Source organism: Loxodonta africana, chromosome 5 (assembly GCF_030014295.1).
Source record: "Loxodonta africana isolate mLoxAfr1 chromosome 5, mLoxAfr1.hap2, whole genome shotgun sequence".
NCBI classification, from domain to species: domain Eukaryota; kingdom Metazoa; phylum Chordata; class Mammalia; order Proboscidea; family Elephantidae; genus Loxodonta; species Loxodonta africana.
This window is the reverse complement of record NC_087346.1, coordinates 109138578-109161148: the sequence shown is the minus strand read 5'-3', so window position 1 is coordinate 109161148 and position 22571 is coordinate 109138578. Positions and strand designations below refer to the sequence as shown.

Here is a 22571-nt window from a genome sequence, read left to right as displayed (position 1 = left end):
AAGTCCAATTTGGTAAAGAGGGTCTCACAGCCTCTGAGACATCGAAGATCATATCTACAAGTAAGTATTTTCTATTTTCATGTCTACAATTGGGCTGTTGTAATATGGGTTGCTGAATATGGAAGATTATCTGTTGGAGAGATGGCTTAAAGACAAATAAAACAAATTCAAACATAGTAAATAATAGCCCCTATATTGTTGCTGTTGTTAGGTGCCATTGAGTCAATTCCAACTCATAGGAACCCTATGTACAACAGAACAAAACACTGCCCAGTCCTGCCCCATCCTCACAATCATTATCCTTAAGCCCATTGTTACAGCCAATGTGTCAATCCATCTCATTGAGGATATTCCTCTTTTTTGCTGACCCTCTACTTCACCAGACATGATGTCCTTCTCCAGGGACTGATCCTTCCTGACAACATGTCCCAAGTGAGATGTAGTCTCACCATCCTTGCTTCTAAGGAGCATTCTGGTTGTACTTCTTCCAAGACAGATTTGTTTGTTCTTTTGGCAGTCCATGGTATATTCAATATTCTTCTCCAACACCACAATTCAAAGTCATCAATTCTTCTTTGGTCTTCCTTATTCATTGTCCAGCTTTTGCATACATGGGAGGCAATTGAAAACACCATGGCTTAGGTCAGGTGCACCTTAGTTCTCAAGGTGACTCTTTGCTTTTCAACACTTTAAAGAGGCCTTTTGCAGCAAATTTGCCTAATGCAATGTGTCTTTTGATTTCTTAGCTGCTACTTCCATGGGTGTTGATTGTGAATCCAAGTAAAATGAAATCCTTGACGACTTCAATCTTTTCTCCATTTATCATGGTGTCACTTATTGGTCCAGTTGTGAGGATTTTTCTTTTCTTTATGTTGAAGTGTAATCCATACTGAAGGCTCTAGTCTTTGATCTTCATCAATAAGTGCTTCAAGTCCTCTTCACTTTCAGCAAGAAATGTTGTGTAACCTGCATAACACAGGTTGTTAATGAATCTTCCTCCAATCCTGATACCTCGCCCTTCTTCATATAGCCCAGCTTCTTGGATTATGCTGACAGATTGAATAAGTATGGTGAAAGGATACAACCCTGACACACACCTTTCCTGACTTTAAACCACGCAGTATCCCCTTGTTCTGTCTGAACAACTGCCTCTTGATCTAAGTACAGGTTCATCATGAGCACAATTAAGTGTTCTGGAATTCCCATTCTTCACAATGTTATCCGTAATTTGTTATGATCCACACAGTCAAATGCCTTTGCATAGTCAATAAAACATAGGTAAACATCTTTCTGGTATTCTCTGCTCTCAGCCAGGGTCTACCTGACATCAGCAATAATATCCCTGGTTCCACGTCCTCTTCTGAATCCAGCTTGAATTTTTTGAAGTTCCCTGTCAATATACTGCTGCAGCCGCTATGGAATGATCTTCACAAAATTTTACTTGCATGTGATATTAATGATATTGTTCAATAATTTCTGCATTTGGTTGGATCACCTGTCTTCAGAATAGGCATAAATATGGATCTCTTCCAGTCAGTTGGCCAGGTAGCTCCCTTCCAAATCTCTTAGCATAGATGAGTGAGTACTTCCAGGGCTGCATCTGTTTGTTTAAACATCTCAATTGCTATTCTGTCAATTCCTGGAGCCTTGTTTTTCGACAATGCCTTTGGTGCAGCTTGGACTTCTTCCTTCAGTGCCATTGGTTCCTGATCATATGGTACCTCCTGAAATGGTTGAACATCGACCAATTCTTTTTGATATGGAGACTCTGTGTATTCCTTCCATCTTCTTTTGATGCTTGTTGAGTCATTTAATATTTTCCCCATAGAATTCTTCAATATTGCAACTCAAGGCTTGAATTTTTTCTTCAGTTCTTTCAGCTTGAGAAATGAAGAGTGTGTTCTTCCCTTTTGGTTTTCCATCCCCCAGGCCTTTGTGCATGCCATTATATACCTTACTTTTTCTTCTCCAGCCACCCTTTGAAATCTTCTGTTCACCTTTTTTGCTTCATCATTTCCTCCTTTCCCTTCAGCTATTCAACTTTTCGGAGCAAGTTTCAGAGTCTCTCTGACATCCATTTTGTTCTTTTCTTTCTTTCCTGTCTTTTTAATGGCCTCTTGCTTTTTTCATGTACAATGTCCTTAGTGTCATTCCACAACTCATCTGGTCTTCAGTCATTAGTGTTCAATACATCAAATCCATTCTTGAGATGGCCTCTAAATTCAGGTGAGATATACTCAAGGTCGTACTTTGCCTCTCATCAAGTTGTTCTAATTTTCTTCAGTTTCAACTTGAACTTGCGTATGAGCAATTGATGGTCTGTTCCACAGCCATCCACTGGCCTTGTTCTGACTGATGATATTAAGCTTTTCCATCATCTCTTCCCGCAAATGTAATCGATTTGATTCCTGTGCATTCCGTCTGGTGAGGTCCACGTGTATAGTCACCATTTATGTTGGTGAAAAATGTATTTGCAATGAAGAAGTCATTGGCCTTGCAAAATCCTATCTCCATTATGGTTTCTATCACCAAGGCCATATTTTCCAATTACAGATCCTTCTTTATTTCCAACTTTAGCATTCCAATTGCTAATAATTATCAATGCATCCTGACTGCATATTCGATCAATTTCAGACTGCAGGAGTTGGTAAAAGTCTTCAATTTCTTCATCTTTGGCCTTCATCATTGGTGTGTAAATTTTAATATTAGTTGTATTTACTGGTCTTCCTTATAAGTGTATGGATATTACCCTATCAGTGAAAGAAGCGTTGTACTTCAGTATAGACCTTGAAATGTTCTTGACAATGAATGCAATGCCATTCCTCTTCAAGTTGTTGTTCCCAGCATAGTAGACCATATGATTGTCTGATTCAAAATGGCCAGTACCAGTCCATTCCAGTTCACTAATGCATAAGATATCAAAGTTAATGTGTTCCATTTCATTTTTGACAGCTTCCAGTTTTCCTAGATTTATAATCCATATATTTCATGTTCCAATTATTGATAGATGTTTCCAGCTGTTTCTTCTCATTTTGAGTCATTCCACATCAGCAAATGAAGGTCCAGAAAGCTTTACTCCATCCACATCATTAAAAAAAAAAATTCATTAAGGTCAGCTCTTCCCCAGTTGTATATTCAGTGCCTTCCAGCCTGAAGGGCTCATCTTCCAGCACTATATCAAACAATGTTCTGCTGCTATTCATAAGGTTTTCACTGGCTAAATCTTTTTGGAAGTAGACTGCCAGGTCCTTCTTCCTAGTCTATCTTTGTCTGGAAGCTCAGCTGAAACCTGTTCACCATGGGTGACCCTGCCTAGTATTTGAATACCTGTGGCATAGTTTCCAGCATCACAGCAACATGCAAGCCCCCACAGTAGGACAAACTGAGAGACATTTGGGGGGATAGTCACTATCAGGTTGTGAAAATAACCCATATAAAATATTTGTGAGTTTAGAACTTCTCAATGAGTGAGTCCAGGAATTAGAACTCAAAACAAGAGCTTTCTGGAGAGAAGTTAGAAATGTTTGAAGTAGTAAAATTAAGACAACTTTGTTACCCCTCAAAAAAAAAAAAAAAAAGAATAGCTTAAAATTTCTTATATTCTTGAATTGATAAGTTGACAGTGACCCCCTGGCCCTTGGCAATCAACTTCTAAGTTTTAAATATATGTATATATATATTATTTCTTGAAAAGATGTTACTGGTGTAATCAAAAGCAGGTTAGCGTAATGCCTTCTACAAAGAACTTTATGATTTCCTTTGAAACGCAAAGCCTAGTAATCCTAATATTAAAAAGACTTGGTTTTTTTCTGAAGCAAATATAAATAGAAAATGAACTTAGAAAAGTTTTCTTTATTTCTAGCAGATAGAAAGAGACAAAGACTTTAAATATGCTTTAAATATTTTTTAATATATCTACACATGGAAGCAGCAGTCAAGAAATCAAGAGACTCATTGCATTGGGTAAATCTGCTGCAAAGGACCTCTTTAAAGAGTTGAAGAGCAAAGATGTCACCTTGAAGACTAAGGTGTGCCTGACTCAAGCCATGGTATTTTCAGTCACCTCATATGCATGTGAAAGCTGGACAATGAATAAGGAAGACTGAAGAAGAATTGATGACTTTGAATTGTGGTTTTGGTGAAGAATACTGAATATACCGTGGACTGCCAAAAGAACAAACAAATCTGTCTTGGAAGAAGTACAACCAGAATGCTCCTTAGAAGCACGGATGGCGAGACTGCATCTTACATACTTTGGACATGCTGTCAGGAGGGATCAGTCCCTGGAGAAGGCCATCACACTTGGCAAAGTACAGGGTCAGCAGAAAAGAGGAAGACCCTTGACGAGGTGGATTGACACAGTGGCTGCAACAATGAGCTCAAGCATAACAACCGTTGTAAGGGTGGCGCAGGACAGGGCAGTGTTTCGTTCTGTTGTGCATAGGGTCACTATGAGTCAGAACCGACTCGAGAGCACCTAACAACAACACATTTTTTCAATGCAAGTTTCTTTTATATGCTTGTAACTCAGCTAGACCACTGGCAAGCAGAAGCGGAAGTAAAAGGAAGAAGAGGATGGGTTTTCAACATAGGGCCTACCAAGCTGAAAACCTCAGGGTGGGCCCTTCTATTGTAATCTACAATCCTCTATACATTCCCCTTAATTAAAATAAGTAAAGCTCACCCTTACAAGGACTGACATATGAAAGTATCATCAAGAATTGATATAATTTCTAAAATATTTACCCGTATATTAAATGAAAATCATCATATATGAAGAGAAATTAGCCCAATTTTGTAAATGTATATTTCTTTTTAAAATGTCTTGATTGTTTAATGGGTAGGTACAAATTTGATAGTTTTTCTTTTTTTTCTTTGGGTGTTCCATTTTTTTGCCACTTCTGTTCCCCGTCTAACAAATACGTGTTCAATTATTATTGCTTGTTTCTGCTATTGTTGTTGTTAAATAATCCAGAGCCAAAATCTATGCCCAGGCACCTAGAATCTAGCCATCCATCAGTCTAGCCAAAAAGTATCTATTGGTAAGCACGATGAGAATGGAGTTAATAAATATAGCGGTGACATCTCAGAGTTTATATCTACTAAAGCCAATTATATCCAATTATATCTATCTTCTCAACCAAGTGCTCAATGCAGCCACTACAAAGCCATCAGAAACAGCACTCAACCTGAGGCCTATCTGCCATCCTGAATTAAAGCAATGACACTGTCTTAGTTTCCTAGTGCTGCTATAACAGAAATACCACAAGCACATGGCTTTATAGAACATTGAATTTATTTTATCACAATTTATGAGTCTGGAAGTCCACATTTATAAGCCTAGAAGGGCATGAGTTATAGAGAAAGGGTCTCTCTCTGTTAGCTCCAGGGTAAAGATCCCTGCCTCAGCTTCTGCAACCCTAACATTCAAGGGTTCCTTGGAGATCTTCACTTGGAATCTATTGTCCCCATTTGTGCTTACTTCTGTGTCTACTCTTTTTATAACTCATAAGTGATTAGGTTTAGTATAGACTCTACACTTACATGGCCTCATTAACTTACAAAGAAAACTTCATTCTCAGATGCAAATACATCCACAGGATGTTGTTGTGTGCCTTTGAGTCAATTCTGATTATAGCAACCCTGTATATGTATAGTGGTTAGGATTTCAACACATTTCTGGGGGGACACAATTCAATCTGTAATAGTCACTTTACTGTCACTTGCCGGGAATTTTTTCTCCAGCTTCCAGATTGTCTTCAAGTGAATTTCTAGACCAACAGAACTTACTTAACTATGCTGTGTTTCTTGGTTTCAGATGGCTATACTACTGATGACATTGAGTTTTACTGGAATGGAGGAGAGGGAGCAGTAACAGGAGTTAATAAAATTGAGCTTCCACAGTTTTCAATTGTCGACTACAAGATGGTATCCAAGAAGGTGGAGTTCACAACAGGTAAGGATGTTTTCCCACAGAATGAACTAGGGTTGCTGTTAAAGGAAGAAGATGGTTCTGACTAAATGATGATATGAATCTTTTTCTTTTTTCAATTCAGGGGCTTATCCACGGCTGTCACTAAGTTTTCGACTAAAGAGGAACATTGGTTACTTCATTCTGCAAACCTACATGCCTTCTACACTGATTACAATTCTGTCCTGGGTGTCTTTTTGGATCAACTATGATGCATCTGCAGCCAGAGTTGCACTAGGTAATACATTCCTAGCATTGCAGAGAGCTCGTTAATTTGCCTTCAAACAAACAACCCATATTAGAAATTAGAAGCCAGGGCTCCTCTTATAGCAAGCCAAAGAGTTAGATTACCAGAAGAGTACTTGGTTATAAAACACCTAAGTGTAAATACTGGGCAGGGTGTATGTTCTTCATTATATATTTTTAGCATTTTACCAAGAAGATTATCTGGGAGTACAGTTAGCACTATATAAATGCTTCTGGAGAATATTTTTAAATTCTTATTATACCAATTTTTACCAATTTTGTGAAGACTACCTCTTTGGTTGCTGATCTGTATACTCATTGACAATGAGTCAGTTCTGACTCAGAGTGACTCTGTAGGACAGAGTAGAATTGCCCCACAGGGTTTCCAAGGTTTTAATCTTTATGGAAGCAGACTGCTACATCTTCCTGCCATGAAGCTGCTGGTGGGTTTGAACTGTCAACCTTTTTGTTAGCAGAAAAGCCCTTAACCACTGCACCACCAGGATTCCTTGCTGATTTGCGTAGTGGAGAACATTTACACTGCATTATCCTCAGATGGAATTAGAGAAAGCTAAGCCTCCTGATTATTAACAACCTATGTAATTGTTGGGAAATACTATCTATTGAATATTAACTAAAGCTAAATTATATGAGTCTCCTTTAAATGGAGCTAATAGTATTTGAATTAAGACACAGGCAGTTCATCAGCTGTATTAATGATCTGTGATTAGGACAGAATAAAAATGATTTCCTTCCTGGGAGAACAAAATTCAGCATTAATCTTGCTGTGGTTGAGTAATTGCTGCAAACCGAAAGGCTATATTTGAGACCTCAAAGCGTACTTTGGAAAGTTAAAGGTGCAGACTCTCTTTGATGAATCTATCTTATCCTGGTCATGAGGGCATCTGCCTTATTATTTGATCCTAGAGTCATTTCAGTTCTCACTCTCTCGAGCTTATTCACACACACGTACACACACACACAATAGAGCACCATTTCTGGCTAAACTAACATGTTACATCTCTTCTAAAGCTGTCAAACTGGATTAGATGATCAGTGTAATCTTTCATATCTGGGTTATATTCACCTCTGCATATCTACAGCTTATTTCTATTGGCTGAGGACATAAGGCGCACAAAGTTAAGTGCTGGCAGCTCATTTTCAATCTTTGAACAGTTTGGGACTCCAGAAAGTAAACAAATAGCTTACACATCATACATACATATGTAGTTGTTGTTAGTTGCCATAGAGCCTACTCTGACTCATAGCAACTTCATGAATAGCAGAAGAAAGGTTGCCCAGTCCTGTGCCATCTTCGTGATCTTTGGTATGTTTGAGTTCATTGGTTTGGCCATTATGTCAATCCATCTCACTGAGAGTTTCTCTTGTTTTTGCTCACCCTCTACTTCACCAAACATGATGTCCTTTTCTAGCAATTGGTCTTTCCCAATGACGTGTCCAAAGAAAGGGAGCTGAAACCTTGCCATTCTCGCTTTTAAGGAACAGTCCCTTTCCATTTCATCCAAGACCAATTTATTCGTTCTTTTGGAAGTCCACAGTATATTCAAGATTCTTCACTAACACCACAGGTCAAATGCATATTATTTAAATATGAATATGCATATTTGTATATGTTATGATTTAGGAAAAAACACAGGATAATGTCCACAGCAGGAAATAACAAGTAGCAAGTTCATGAATTACGATTCTCTTTATACTTCTACCCTCAAAGCTGTGACTTTTTAATTAGAGATGCCAGCATGTAAAAGTACTGACCTGTTCCTTCAAATGTAAAGCCTGAGCTATTTAAAAACTTATGTAACTCAAAAAAAGACTTCCATCTACTAAACTTTCTTGTTAAACAAAAATTTAAAGCAAAGAGTAGAAGCAGAAATGCAATTGGTGAATTTGTAAATAAATTATTCATTTCTGTTAAGCAGAAGTGAAACTTAAAATTCTATTCAAAGAAATAAGTAAGACCACCCTGGATAGCATTTCATATCAAACCAGTACATTCAAATGTATCACTCATCTGAATCATTTTAATTTTGTGTATGGGAGTCCTGACTTCCTACTTTATCTCTTATTCTAAAACTTGAATAGTCAAATCAGGAGGTCAATACATCTAGGATCATCTGATTGGCAAATAAATAAGTGATAAACTATTTTTTCTCTTCTTTTGTGTAACTGTCTTCCATCTGCCTTACCAGTTTCCTTTGTCTTTAATATCAGTTTCATATTTCCTGCCATGACTTTTAAGTACCTTCATGAAGTTTCAGGTTTTACCTTTTCATCTGTTTTTATTTTAAATGCCTTTGTTTAATACCCTCCTGCTTTTGTCCCCAGCTGAAAGAGCTAAAGCAAAATAACTAATTTCAGAGCTTCATTCACTCAGTTCTAAACTGAGAATAATATACCTACCCCATCTTTCTCAGTTACAACAACCATGTAAGATAATTTATAAAATGTTAGAACTGTAAAATACTGTACAAACATGTAATATTAGTATTACAGCACAAGCTATCGACACAAGATTCCAACTTCTTTTTCACTTCTTTCTTTTCCCAATTATCATTCCATTACCATCACCAACACAAAATATTTATTATGCGATCACACAAACATTATACAGTAGGCATTATTCTGTGTGTTTTTCTAAAACATAACATATACACATATTCATATTCACACTCAAATAATATACATTTGAACTGTGGTGTTGGCGAAGAATATTGCATATACCATGGGCTTCCAGAAGAACAAAACAAAATGGAATCTACTGCTTAAGAGCTTAAAGTCTTCAACTTCTTTAATAAATCTGAGTTGAGTTTTTTTTTAGAAAGTCAGAGATCTAACTCATTCTAGCCTCTGAAATCAAAAGGTGATATTTGAAAAACTGAAGTAACAAGGTTATGTTATATCTAAAAAGCATATAAATCAATTACTTGATACAAATCATGAGCTTTCTTATATGTTTTATTCTTTTGGTGTTTTCTTACTGTGAATGAAGCATTATTACTTTAAAATGTAATAGTGACTTTGTGACCTGGGGTATACCCATAGGTTCATGGGAATGAAGTATGTATCCGCAAACTGATTGCCAGCTCTCAGTTTAGTAGTGGCTGCTACAGAGATTAGTATCAGAAGATTTAGGAGGGAGGTGAATGGGATGTTGAGAAAGGGAAGAAGAAAGATGTGGCATATAACAGAATGAGGGACATTTGACAGTAAGCCTCCAATGGCATTTTCATCTGCCTTTGCATCTTCTTTGCATGGGTGTGTGTGCGTGTGTTACAAAAAATAGTTTTCACCCCTCCATTAACTGCACATCCCATTTTACAATTCATTAATGGACTATGTAGACAGTCTGAAGTTTTGTCTTTGAAATGCCTGCTTTACTTTGCCAATGGCTTATTGTGTTCCTGTGATCATTCTGAGGCCCCAATAACAGAATGGTACCTGTCCTCTTGTGGTTAAAAGGGGAACCTTCAGCTAAGCCTTGTTTTTCTCTTTCACAGGAATCACTACAGTGCTGACAATGACGACCATAAGCACTCACCTCAGGGAGACCTTGCCAAAGATCCCATATGTCAAAGCGATTGATATTTATCTAATGGGTTGCTTCGTGTTTGTGTTCCTGGCTCTGCTGGAATATGCCTTTGTAAATTACATCTTCTTTGGGAAGGGCCCTCAGAAAAAGGGAGCTAGCAAACAAGACCAGAGTGCTAATGAGAAGAACAAATTGGAGATGAATAAAGTCCAGGTAATGTATTAATTTTTTTTAATGTATTAAATATTCCTAACAATATTCTTCCTAAATTTATCTTAGAATCTCCTAAGACAAGTTCTAACGTCTTTTTTATTATTATTATTAGTGTTTGAGCTTCCAGAGCTCTTAATCCAACTGTGAATCTTATTAAAGATTAACTATTCTGCCCCGAGAGCACTGGATATCATGCTGCTGATAAACTGTAGTTTACCCCATCGTTTTACAGTTAAAGAACTAAGGTTGGAAGAAGTTAGTTTGGGGGTTACATAGATTAATGACATCCCTGGGCCTGGAACTCAAGCCCAAGTCCATTATTCTTTATTCTAAAATATTTGTAAAACTATATGAAAAAAAAATATCAGATCTGCTTGGTAAAAAAATGAGGGAATGAAAGTGAATACACTCTGAATTTCCTAAATGGAGATGAGACAATATAATAGCACAATGGTTAACACCACAGACTGGAATCAAACTGCCTGGGTTTGATCCTAGCTGTGGACTTACTAACTTTACAGCCCCAGGCAAATCAACCTATGTAACTTCTTAGCTAACCTCTGACCTCAGTGTCCTTTTATCAGTAAAAATGGAGATTATTGTACTATACCTATTTTGCAGAGTTGTTGTGAGGACTAAAGGAGTAAAAATGTCTAGTACTTGGAACAGAACCTGGAACATAGCAATTACTCGATAATTGTTAGTTATCATCATTATATAAAAGCACTGTTATTATTTCTTTTGCTTTCCACTGGTAGATCCTATGGCCAGTGATCTCATTTGGTAAATTAAAATTAATGGCCAGCTGATTCTTTAAAGGAGCCCTGGTGGCACAGTGGCTAAGAGCTCAGCTGCTAACCAAAAGGTCTACAGTTCGAATTCACCAGCCTCTCCTTGGAAACACTATGGGGCAGTTCTACTCTGTCCTATAGGGTCACTGTGAGTTGGAATTGGCTCAATGGCATAAGATTTTGTTTTAGTTTTTGGTTTTTGTTGTTGTTAATCTCTGTAGCCACTAGCTCTGTGCCATTTTCACTGAAATCAATTTAAAATTATGTGCATTGAAATACCATATCCAACACAATTGATTTCAAGATGGCACACAGGGTGACAACTCAAATATTCATCCATTTAGGCACTGTTCCGAGCATTGAGGCTACTACTGCTTGGAATGAAACAGACAAGTTCCTTACCCTCATGGAGTTTATATTCTAGCATAGGGAGACAATTGGTAAACATACAGACAAATATCCCAAATACTAAGAGGATAGTTTCAGGTTCTGGTAAGTGCTATGAAGAAAGTGAAACAAGGTAATGGGTAAGGGAATAACCTGGGGAAGATTTAAGGGAATAGGATGATCAGGTGATCAGAAAGGCCTCTCTGAGGAATTAACATTTGATCTGAGACTGATGTGATGAGAAGCAGCTAACCACGCCATGTCCATACTGGGGTGAGGAAATAGCAAGTACAAAGATCCTAAGGCAGGAAATGCTTGATGCGTGAAAGTACTGAAAGCAGAGCAACATACCAAGATCATAGTGAGTGAGGGAGAAAGTAGTAGAGTTGTCTGAGATAGGGTTGGAGAGCTAGGGACAAACTAAATTATGAGTCTTTAAGGCGAATCTTCATGTTCTTTAGTAAGATATCAAATTTGGACAAACACTTCAAGTAATTAGAAAGTTATAAGTGAAGAAGACATGGATATTTAGCAAAATGGGCAAGGTTCAAACCAAATCATTTAAATGATTGTTTGTCCTTATGTGAAACACTATGCTTGATGATATGGGAAAAGGAATAGGCATGATATCTGCACTTGAGTATCTTTTGATCTTATTGGAAAAGGAAATTATACTCATATGAGGTGACTTAATTATAAAATAAGGCAGGATATTTAGCATAAGGAGCATACCTGAAAGGAAGAAGCTTTCCATTGTCTGACTGTAACCATACCAGTTTTAAAATTATTTTAGCAGTAGTTTTAAACCTACCCCCTTTCTCTTCCCATCCTTGTCCTAGCTGCCTTTTAAACCTAATAGCTATACAGCTTGTGTGAATTGACAAATCATGGAGGAAAAGCCCTGCAAAAACATAATAGTGTAGGTTCATTGGCAGGAAAAATCAGAAGGCATAAACTGAATGGACACTCAAAAATGGGTAGAATTTGGGAAGGTAAAAAAGATGAAGCAGGGCTTTTCCACCTACTAGAAAGCAATGTTCTCTAGGGACAGTAATTAAATGGAAAGGTAAAGGAAACTGGAATCAGTTTATTCAGATAAAATGAAAAGATTATAAAACAAATTTCAACCAAGTTTCTTAGGCCTTTGCCTTGATTCCACACCAGAACATCAGAGAACTTTTCTAAGCAGATGATCAGGTGAGTGCTAAGGGATAATAAAGGCAAGAGGAAAGCCTCATATGTCTAAACATATAATGTATATTGCTCTGAGGAGGACTTAGTGACTGGCTACTAATAGCAAAATGTTTCTGCTTAACTAACCATTATTTAACTGACCTTCACTTAAAAACAGGCTATTTGAGTACCCTGGGCTTAAACATGGCAACTTTTAAGGAGATCTCAAATCAAGAAACTTTTTATTCCAGATGAACTTTTATTTATTTATTTGATTTCAAGGAAAAACAAAATGCCTCAATTACCAGGAAACTAAATATTTAAAGAAGATAAAGAAGTATTTTTAGCCATGAAGAGCTAGATAAGGAACTCCACAAATGCCTTTCACAGAAACATAAATAGGCCAAACTATGCTAAAAGTAAAAGCAAATCGTGTTAAGTCATGGCAGAGTACCATGTATCAAACTAACCCTTCTATAGACAGCAACTATAAACCCTGAGCAAAAAAAAACTTTTTAAATCTATGAAGAAACTGGAGAGTAACAGAAAACAGGCAAAAACTAGAAGAGAATCAACCCTCAAAAGAAGAACCACGGGGAGCAGGACCAAGACGATGAAGTAGTCAGACGCTTCTGGTGATCCCTCTTACAACAAAGACCTAAAAAAACAAGTGAATTGATAATATATACGACAAGCTAGGAACCCTGAGCATCAAAGCCAAAGCTAAGGAATCGGACTGAGTGATGGGGGAGGGAGAGATGGTGCAGAAGCAGCTTGAAGTTGGAGAGCCCATGGAAGCACCTCAGCTCCAATTCCTTGGCACATTCCTTGGCGAGACTGTAGCAGGGCTGATGGTAGTTTTCCTGGACACAGCAGCTTCAGCAAAAGAAGGCAAGCAGAGTGGCGCACCCCTGACCCTGTCGCATATCTGCAGCAGGGCTGGCCACGGCATTTAGGAAGTGGCTGCTTCAGCAGAAGAAGGCAACTAAAGTGCTGGCACCCCTGACCCCCTGGTGTGACAGCCACAGGACTGGTGGTGGAGTTTAAGACACAGCTCTTTCAGCGAAAGAAGTCAAGCACAGGATGCAGCCCTAACCCCCTGGGGCAATTTCAGCGGGGACCCAGCCTGCGCACACAGTCTACACGCACACGAGCTACAGGTGCCTCTGGAATCTGAGATAAAATGGCATTCTTGGCACAAGGTAAGTGATTTTGTCTAGTTTACTGTGCAGATCTAATAGCTGCTTCTTTTGAAAGAATTTGCTCCTATCTATCTGATCCTGCCTCCCTCTGACCCAGCCAACTTCATTAACAGTTGATTTCCCTGGGCCTGAGATAGGTTCTGCTGCACTTCCTGAGCCATTCTCCTGGCCTTGGAGAGGGAACAAATCAACAAACAGGGGAAAAAATACTCTACCTACTCTCCTAATCTGGAAGCTCAGAGCAGAAGAGGCTCCAGTCCAAGAACAAGTGATCCATGGACTTTGTCTTTCACCCCTTCATGGATCCAGGTGCCTCCACTACACCGGATAGGATCTGGCTACTATACTGCAAGGGCAAATCTGTTTGAGGTCTGACTGTAACTGTTTCAGCTCTGTGGCGGAGAGGCAGGTTTTGGAGGTTTGATACCTCTCTGTCTATTAAACAGGGCCTTCACCTACCCACAGCAGGGGCCTGAAGACTGGAGGCTCCATCCATGCCAGGTCCAAGGAAGATGGTGGCTACCAGTCCTTACAGGTATAAGCATTGGGTGCCTAAGGTATAGCTGCAGAGCCCACCCACCAGAGCGCTCTACAGAACAGGGAAACTCCTCCTCACTGACACTTGGGGGAAGGCTGTCAGCCCCCTGCCTTCCTCAGAGTGTGACCTCCTGCTGCTACCAGAAACCTGTGTATACACCCATCACCACTGCTCCTCTAGGATAGTGGGTGAGAGCCTACACCACACAGTAGGTGACCGACTATCAGGACAACCTAGCTGAATCTATACAATAGTGAATGGACTTCTAGACTCATATACCTAGTAACAGCTGTAGCCATCTGGTAACAGGATATTAGTGCTTCAAAGGTTCCAAATAATCAAGTTAGTTCACCCTAGTAGCCTATTTGGGTATACCATAACAAAGCAAAGCAAGGCACTAGGACACAGTGAGCAAACATAAGATAAACTAATACAGTAACTTATAGATGGTTCAAGGACAATAGTCGATATCAAATCACATAAAGAAGCAGACCATGATTACTTCAACAAACTCCCAAAACAAAGAATGAAGGACTCTCCAGGATGAAGATGTATTCCTGGAATTAGCAGGTGTAGAATACAGAAGATTAATATACAGAACTCTTCAAGACATCAGGAACGAGATCAGGCAACACACAGAAAAAGCCAACGAACACACAGATAAAGCAGATGAAAAAATCAAAAAGATTATTCAAGAACATATTGAAAAATTTAATAAACTGCAAGAATCCATAGAAAGTCAGTAATCAGAAATTCAGAAGATTAACAATAAAATTATAGAATTAGACAACTTAATTGAAAGTCAGAGGAGCAGAATTGAGGAAATGGAAGGCAGAATTAGTGAGATTGAAGATAAAACACTTGGCAACAATATATTCGAAGAAAAATCGGATAAAAGAATTAAAAAAAAATGAAGAAACCCTAAGAATCATGTGGGACTCTATCAAGAAGAATAACTTTCGAGTGATTGGAATACCAGAACAGGGAGGGATAACAGAAAATACAGAGAGAATTGTTGAATATTTGTTGGCAGAAAACTCACCTAACATCGTGCATGATGAAAGGATATCTATCCAAGATGCTCATTGAACCCCGTACAAGGTAGATCCCAAAAGAAAGTCACCAGGACATATTATAATCAAATTTGCCAAAACCAAACATAAAGAGAAAATTTTAAGAGTGGCCAGAGATAAGCAAAAAGTTACCTACAAAGGAGAATCAATAAGAATAATTTCAGACTACTCAGCAGAAACCATGCAGGCAAGAAGACAATGGGATAACATATATGAAGCATTGAAGGAGAAAAATTGCCAACCAAGAATGATATATCCAGCAAAACTGTCTCTCAAATATGAAGGCAAAATTAAGACATTTACAGATAAACAGAAGCTTAGGGAAATTTCAAAAACCAAACCAAAACTGCAAGAAATTCCAAAGGGAATTCTCTGGATAGAAAATCAATAATATCAGATATCAACCCAACACAAGAACACAGGACAAAGCAACCAGATAGCAAGTCAGATAGGGAAATCACAAAAATAAATCAAGATTAAAAAATGCTCAAAACAGGGAATCAGTGATGTCATTATGTAAAAGATGACAACACTAAATCAATAAAGAGGGCCTACTTTTTTTTTTTTTAAATAAAGTAGGCATAGATCTTCCATATAGAGAGGAAATAAAAGCAATATAGGGAGATACAAGTTAGGTTTAAACTTAGAAAACTAGGGGTAAACACTAAGGTAGCCACAAAGAAGACTAACAATTCTACACTTCAAAATAAAAAAAAACTGGAAAGACTCAGCAAAAACGAATTCAACTACAATGAAAATGAGGAACACACAATTTACAAAGAAAAACTTATCACCACAAAAAAGTAAGTGAAAAAATGAAACTGTCAACAACACATAAAAAAAGGCGTCAAAATGACAGCACTAAACTCATCTATAATCATGCTAAATGTAAATGGACTAAATGCACCAACAAAGACAAAGACAGTTGCAGAATGGTTAAAAAAACACGATACATCTACATGCTGCCTAAAAGAGACACATCTTAGACTTAAAGACACAAACAAACTAAAACTCAAAGCATGGAAAAAAATATATCAATCAAACAACAATCAAAAAAGAGCAGGAGTGGCTATACTAATTTCTGGCAAGACAGACTTCAGAGGATAAGGAAGGATGTTATATGATGGTTAAAGGGACAATATACCAGGAGGATATTACCATATTAAATATTTATGCACCAAATAACAGGGCTTCAAGATATATAAAACAAACTCTAACAGCATTGAAAAGTGAGATAGATAAAAAATACAATAATAGTAGGAGACTTCAACACACCACTTTCAGTGAAGGACAGAACATCCAGAAAGAAGCTCAATAAAGACACGGAAGATCTAAATGCCACAATTAACCAACTTGATGCCATAGACAGATACAGAACACTCCACCCAACAGCATCCAAGTATACTTATTTTCCAGTGCACATGGAACATTTTCTAGAATAGACCACATATTAGGCCATAAAGCAAGCCTTAACAGAATCTGAAACATCAAAATATTACAAAGCATCTTCTCTGATCATAAAGCCATAAAACTAGAAGTCAATAACAGAAAAATCAGGGAAAAGAAATCAAACACATGGAAACTGAACAACACTTTGCTCAGAAATGATTGGATTATAGAACAAATTAAAGACAGAATAAAGAAATTCATAGGATCCAAAAAGAAGGAAAACACTTCCTATCTGAACCTTTGGGACACAGCAAAAGCAGTGCTCAGAAGTCAGTGCATATCAATAAGTGCACACAAACAAAGAAAAGAAAGAGCCAAAGTCAAAGAATTATCCCTACAACTTAAACAAAAAGAGAGCAACAAAAGAAACATTCAGGCACCAGAAGAAAGCAAATAATAAAAATTAGAGCAGAATTAAATGAAACAGAAAACAATTGAAAGAGTTAACAAGACCAAAAGCTGGTTCTTTGAAAAGATTAACAAAATCGATAAACCATTGGCCAGACTGACAAAAGAAAAACAAGAGACAAAGCAAATAACCTGAATAAGAAATGAGATGGGCAGTATCACAACAGACCTAACTGAAATTAAAAGAATCATAACAGAGTACTATGAGAAGTTGTACTCTAACAAATTTGAAAACCCAGAGGAAATGGACAAATTTCTAGAAACAAAATACCTACATAAACAAACACAAAGAGAGGCAGAACAGCTAAATAAACCTATAACAAAAGAAGGGATTGAAAAAAGTAATAGCCCCTAAGAAGATAAAATACTTGGAATAAATCTAACCAGAGACTTAAAAGGCTTATACAAAGAAAACTGTAAGACTCTACTGCAAGAAGCCAAAAGAGACCTACATGAGTGGAAAAATGTACCTTGTTCATGTAAAAATGTCTATTCTGCCCAAAGTGATCTATAGATACAATGCAATCCTGGTCCAAATACCAGTGACATTTTTTAATGAGGTGGAGAAACAAATCACCAACTTCATGTGGAAGGGAAAGAGGCCTCAGATCAGTAAAGCATTAATGAAAAAGAAGAACAAAGTGGGAAGCCTCACACTACCTGAGTTTAGAACGTATTATACTGCCACGGTAATCAAAACAGCCTGGTACTGGTACAACAACAGACACATAGACCAATGGAACAGAATTGAGAATCCAGACATAAATCCATCCACATATGAGCATCTGATATTTGACAAAGGCCCAAAGTCAGTTAAATGGGGAAAAGACAGTCTCTTTAGCAAATGGTGCTGGCATAACTGGGTATCTATCTGCAAAAAAAATGAAACAAGACGCATACCTCACACCATGCACAAAAACTAACTCAAAATGGATCAAAGACCTAAATATAAAATCTAAAACAATAAAGATCATGGAAGAAAAAATAAGGACAGTGCAAGGAGCCCTAATACATGGCATAAACAGTATTCAAAACATTACTAAAGCTGTACGAACACCAGAAAAGAAATTAGATAACTGGGAGCTCCTAAAAGTCAAACACGTATGCTCATCCAAAGACTTCACTGAAAGAGTAAAAAGATTACGTACAGATTGGGAAAAAGTTTTTAGCTATGACATTTCTGATCAGCGGCTGGTCTCTAAAATCTGCACGATACTGCAAAAACTCAACAACAAAAAAGACAAATAACCCAATTGAAAAATGGGCAAGGATATGAACAGGCACTTCACTAAAGAAGACATTCAGGTAGCTAACAGATAAATGAGGAAATGCTTGCGATCATTAGCCATTAGAGAAATGCAAATTAAAACTACAATGAGACTTCATCTCACTCCAACAAGGCTGGCATTAATCCAAAAAACACAAAATAATAAATGTTGGAAAGGATGTGGAGAGACTGGAACACTTATACACTGCTGGTGGGAATGTAAAATGGTCCAACCACTTTGGAAATCGATTTGGCTCTTCCTTAAAAAGCTAGAAATAGAACTACCATACGATCCAGCAATCCCACTCCTTGGAATATGTCCTAGAGAAATAAGAGCCTTTACACGAACAGATATGTGCACACCCATGTTCATTGCAGCACTGTTTACAATAGCAAAAAGATGGAAGCAACCAAGGTGCCCATCAATGGATGAATGGATAAATAAATTATGGTATGTTCACACAATGGAATACTATGTGTCGATAAAGAACAACGATGAATCTATGAAACATTTCATAACATGGAGAAATCTGGAAGGCGTTATGCTGAGTGAAATTAGTCAATTGAAAAAGGACAAATATTATATGAGACCACTATTATAAGAACTCAAGAAATAGTTTAAACGGAGGAGAAAATATTCTTTGGTGGTTACGAGAGGGGAGGGGGAGGGAGAGAGGGAAGGAAGGAGATGGGGATTCACTAATTAGATAGTAGGCAAGAACTAATTTAGGTGATGGGAAGGACAACACACAACACAGAAGAGGTTAGCACAACTGGACTAAACCAAAAATAAAGAAGTTTCCTGAATAAACCGAACATTTTGAAGGCCAGCATAGCAGGGGCAGGGTTTGGGGACCATGGTTTCAGGGGTCATCTAGGTCAGTTGGCATAGTTAAATCTATTAAGAAAACATTCTGCATCCCATTTTGGAGAGTGGCGTCTGGGGTCTTAAATGCTGCCAAGTGGCCATCTAAGATGCATCCCTTGGTCTCAACCCTCATGGAGCAAAGGAGAATGAAGAACACCAAAGACACAAGGTAAATATGAGCCCAAGAGTCAGAATGGGCAACATAAATCAGAAACTACATCAGCCTGAGACCAGAAGAACTACCTGGTGCCTGGCTACAATAGTGACTGCCCTGGCAGGGAACACAACAGAGAATCCCTGAAGGAACAGGAGTGCAGTGGGATGCAGACCTCAAATTCTCATAAAAAGACCAGACTTAATGGCCTGACTGAGACTAGAAGGATCCCAGATGTCATGGTCCCCAGACCTTCTGTTAGCCCAAGACAGAAACCATTCCCAAAGCCAACTCTTCAGACAGGGATTGGACTGGACTATAAAACAGAAAATGATACTGGTAAGGAGTGAGCTTCTTGGATCAAGTATACACGTGAGACTATGTGTGCAGCTGCTGTCTGGAGGAGAGATGTGAAGGCCGAGGGGGACAGAAGCTGGCTGAATGAACATGGAAATACAGGGTGGAGAGAAGGAGTGTGCTGTCTTATTAGGGGGAGAGTAACTAGGAGTATATAGCAAGGTGTATATAAGGTTTTGTATGAGAGACTGACTTGATTCGTAAACTTGCACTTAAAGTACAATAAAAATTAAAAAGAAAAGAAAAAAAAAGAAGAACCACACTATGTGAAATCCATATTTGTACAGTGTTTGCCTTGAGGTCACCCCCAAGTCTGGGACATATGGGGCAGTAGAACTTCAGCAGAAAACAGCAATGTTATCGGCCTGAGGATTCAGAGCATGGAGTTTAATACTTCCAGAGTGCCTGGAAATTGATGGGCAAAATTTCAGAAAGAAGGGAACCATAGGGCAGGACCCAAAATCTGAATAAATTTCTCTTGAATCCTTGGTTGATCCCTGTGTTTATACACATGTACAAGTGAAATGCCAAGAATCAGAGGTGAAAAAACAGCTGAAAGGCTGGAGGAAAAAAAAAATGAACAGAGGTTTCACCTACTGTCCACCATGTAGGAGACAATTTAGAGTTTGAGGACTGTCAATTTAGAGGGGCTTGGTAAGAATGGTGTTGTTGTTGTTAGGTGGTGTTAAGTCAGCTCTGACTCATAGTGACTCTGTACAACAGAACGAAACACTGCCCGGTCCTATGCCATCCTCACAACTGTTGCTTTGTTTCAACCCATTGTTGCATCCACTGTGTCAATCCCTCTTGTTGAAGGTCTTCTTCTTACACTGACCCTCTACTTTACCAAGCATGATATCCCTCTCCAGGGACTGGTCCCTCCTGATAACATGTACAAAGTACATGAGACAAAGTCTCTCCATCCTTGCTTCTAAGGAGCATTCTGGCTATACTTCTTTCAAGTGAGACTTGTAAACTTACAAGGTACAGAAGGCTTTCCATTAAAATCCCAAAAGGACCACACCTTAGGAATAAAGACTAAGACACAAGAATAAGGGTTCCCTTTGGCTAAGGGGGAAACTACGATCAACCCCCCCCTTAAAACCCATAAAACCAAACCTGCACACATTCTAGGTGATCTGTCAATAATTTAACTGTCTACTAAAACAACAGCCAACATTCTTCAAAGGAATATAACAGAATCTAGAGTTCATCTACAGATATAAAATCTACAAGGCATCATCCAGAAGATCTAGTGTATAATAAAAAATTAATAGACATGAGAAGAAATAGGAAAGCATGACCTATAGTCAAGAAGAAAAAAAAATTAGTTAATAGAACTGACCTGCAAAAGACTCAGATGTTAAATAAGTATAAAATAACTATACTATAAAAATAAAATAATTAATATATTTAACTTTTCATAGGAGATAGCCAAAATGGAAACAACAAAGATATCCAACAGTAACTGAATGGTTAAACAAACTGTATATGTTGGTACCATGGAATGAATTATTGATACCTGCAACAACTTGAATGAATCTCAAAGGCAATATGCTGAGTGAAAAAAGCCTGTCTTAAAAGGTTATATACTGTATTATTAAATTTCTATAACTTCCTTGAAATAAAATTATAGAGATGGCGAAGAGATTAGTGGTTGCCAGGAGTTAAGGATGGAGAGTAGGAGGGGATGAGTGTGACTGATGATAAACGGATAGCAGTAGGGAAAAATTAACAGTGATGGAATAGTTCTGTGTCTTGATTGCAGTGGTAGTTACATAAATCTACACATGTAGTAAAGTGACATGGAACTATACACATACTTTATACCAATGTCAATTTACTAGTTTTGATCTTGTAGGTAAGATATAATCAATGGGAGAAACTGTGTTACGAATATATAGGACTTTCCTATGCTGTCTTTGCAGTTCCTATGACTCTAAAATTATTTCAAAATAAAAAGTAAAAAAAAAAACGGTCCACAAGAAATATCAGTATAATGCAGGAAAAGATAGGGAGTTGCAGAAAAGAATTAAAACTATAAAAATAGAACCAAGTGCAAATCATAGAACTGAAAAATGGATTAACACTAGGTTAGATGTAGTAGAAGAAAGGACGAGTGAAATTGGAGGTCCTTCTGGCCTCTTCAATTTCTCCATTCCACCAGTTCTCACCAAAAAAGTCACTTTTTTGGGGAATGCCTTAACTGGCAACCCTACTCACAGTTTATATCTGGCACCCCTGTTCTCAGGGAATTCTATTCTTTTCCACCACAGGACTTACCGCTATGGTGATTGTCTTAGTTATCTGGTGTTGCTATAACAGAAATACCACAAGTGAATGGCTTGAGCAGGCAGAAATTTATTCTCTCACAGTTTAGAAGGCTAGAAGGCCAAAATCAGGATAGCAGATCTAGGGAAGGTTTTCTCCCTCCATTGGCTCTGGGAGAAGGTCCTTATCTCCTTTCAACAACTATGGGCCCAGTATTCCTCGGAGATCTCAGTGTGCCTTGCTATTGATCTTTCCCTGGGTCTAGGAGGTTCTCAGTGCAGGGACCCTGGGTTCAAAGGATGCACTCTGCTCCCAGTTCTTCTTTCTTGGGGGCAGTGAGGTCTCTCTCTCTGTTTCTCTCTCTCTATTATAAGATAAAAAGTGTGACTCAAGTAAGAGAAAAAAAAAAAGGGCATGACTTAAATAAGGGTGGTAAAGGCAGTGACCAAAGTAAAGGTGGTAACTTGACTCATAGCAAACCACAGGCATAGAGGCTAGGATTTATGACACATCACAAAATGGAGGACAATCAATACTGAGAATCATGGCCTAGTCAAGTTGACACATATTTTGGGGGAACACAATTAAATCCATAACAATGAGTATATGTTTATTTGTGTGATTAATTTTTAATGTCCCTCTCTCTTATTACT

At 38.0% G+C, this 22571-nt stretch overlaps 1 protein-coding gene across 1 annotated transcript in view; it reads left to right on the top strand.

The window, feature by feature from the left end:
• GABRB1 (gamma-aminobutyric acid type A receptor subunit beta1) overlaps positions 1 to 22571 on the top strand; it is a 508700-nt gene that overhangs the window by 461031 nt on the left and 25098 nt on the right. Inside the window, exons 6-8 of the mRNA XM_064285862.1 lie at positions 5819 to 5956; positions 6057 to 6209; positions 9736 to 9974. Of these exons, the coding sequence (XP_064141932.1) occupies positions 5819 to 5956; positions 6057 to 6209; positions 9736 to 9974 (530 nt within the window). The remainder of the gene's footprint in view (positions 1 to 5818; positions 5957 to 6056; positions 6210 to 9735; positions 9975 to 22571) is intronic.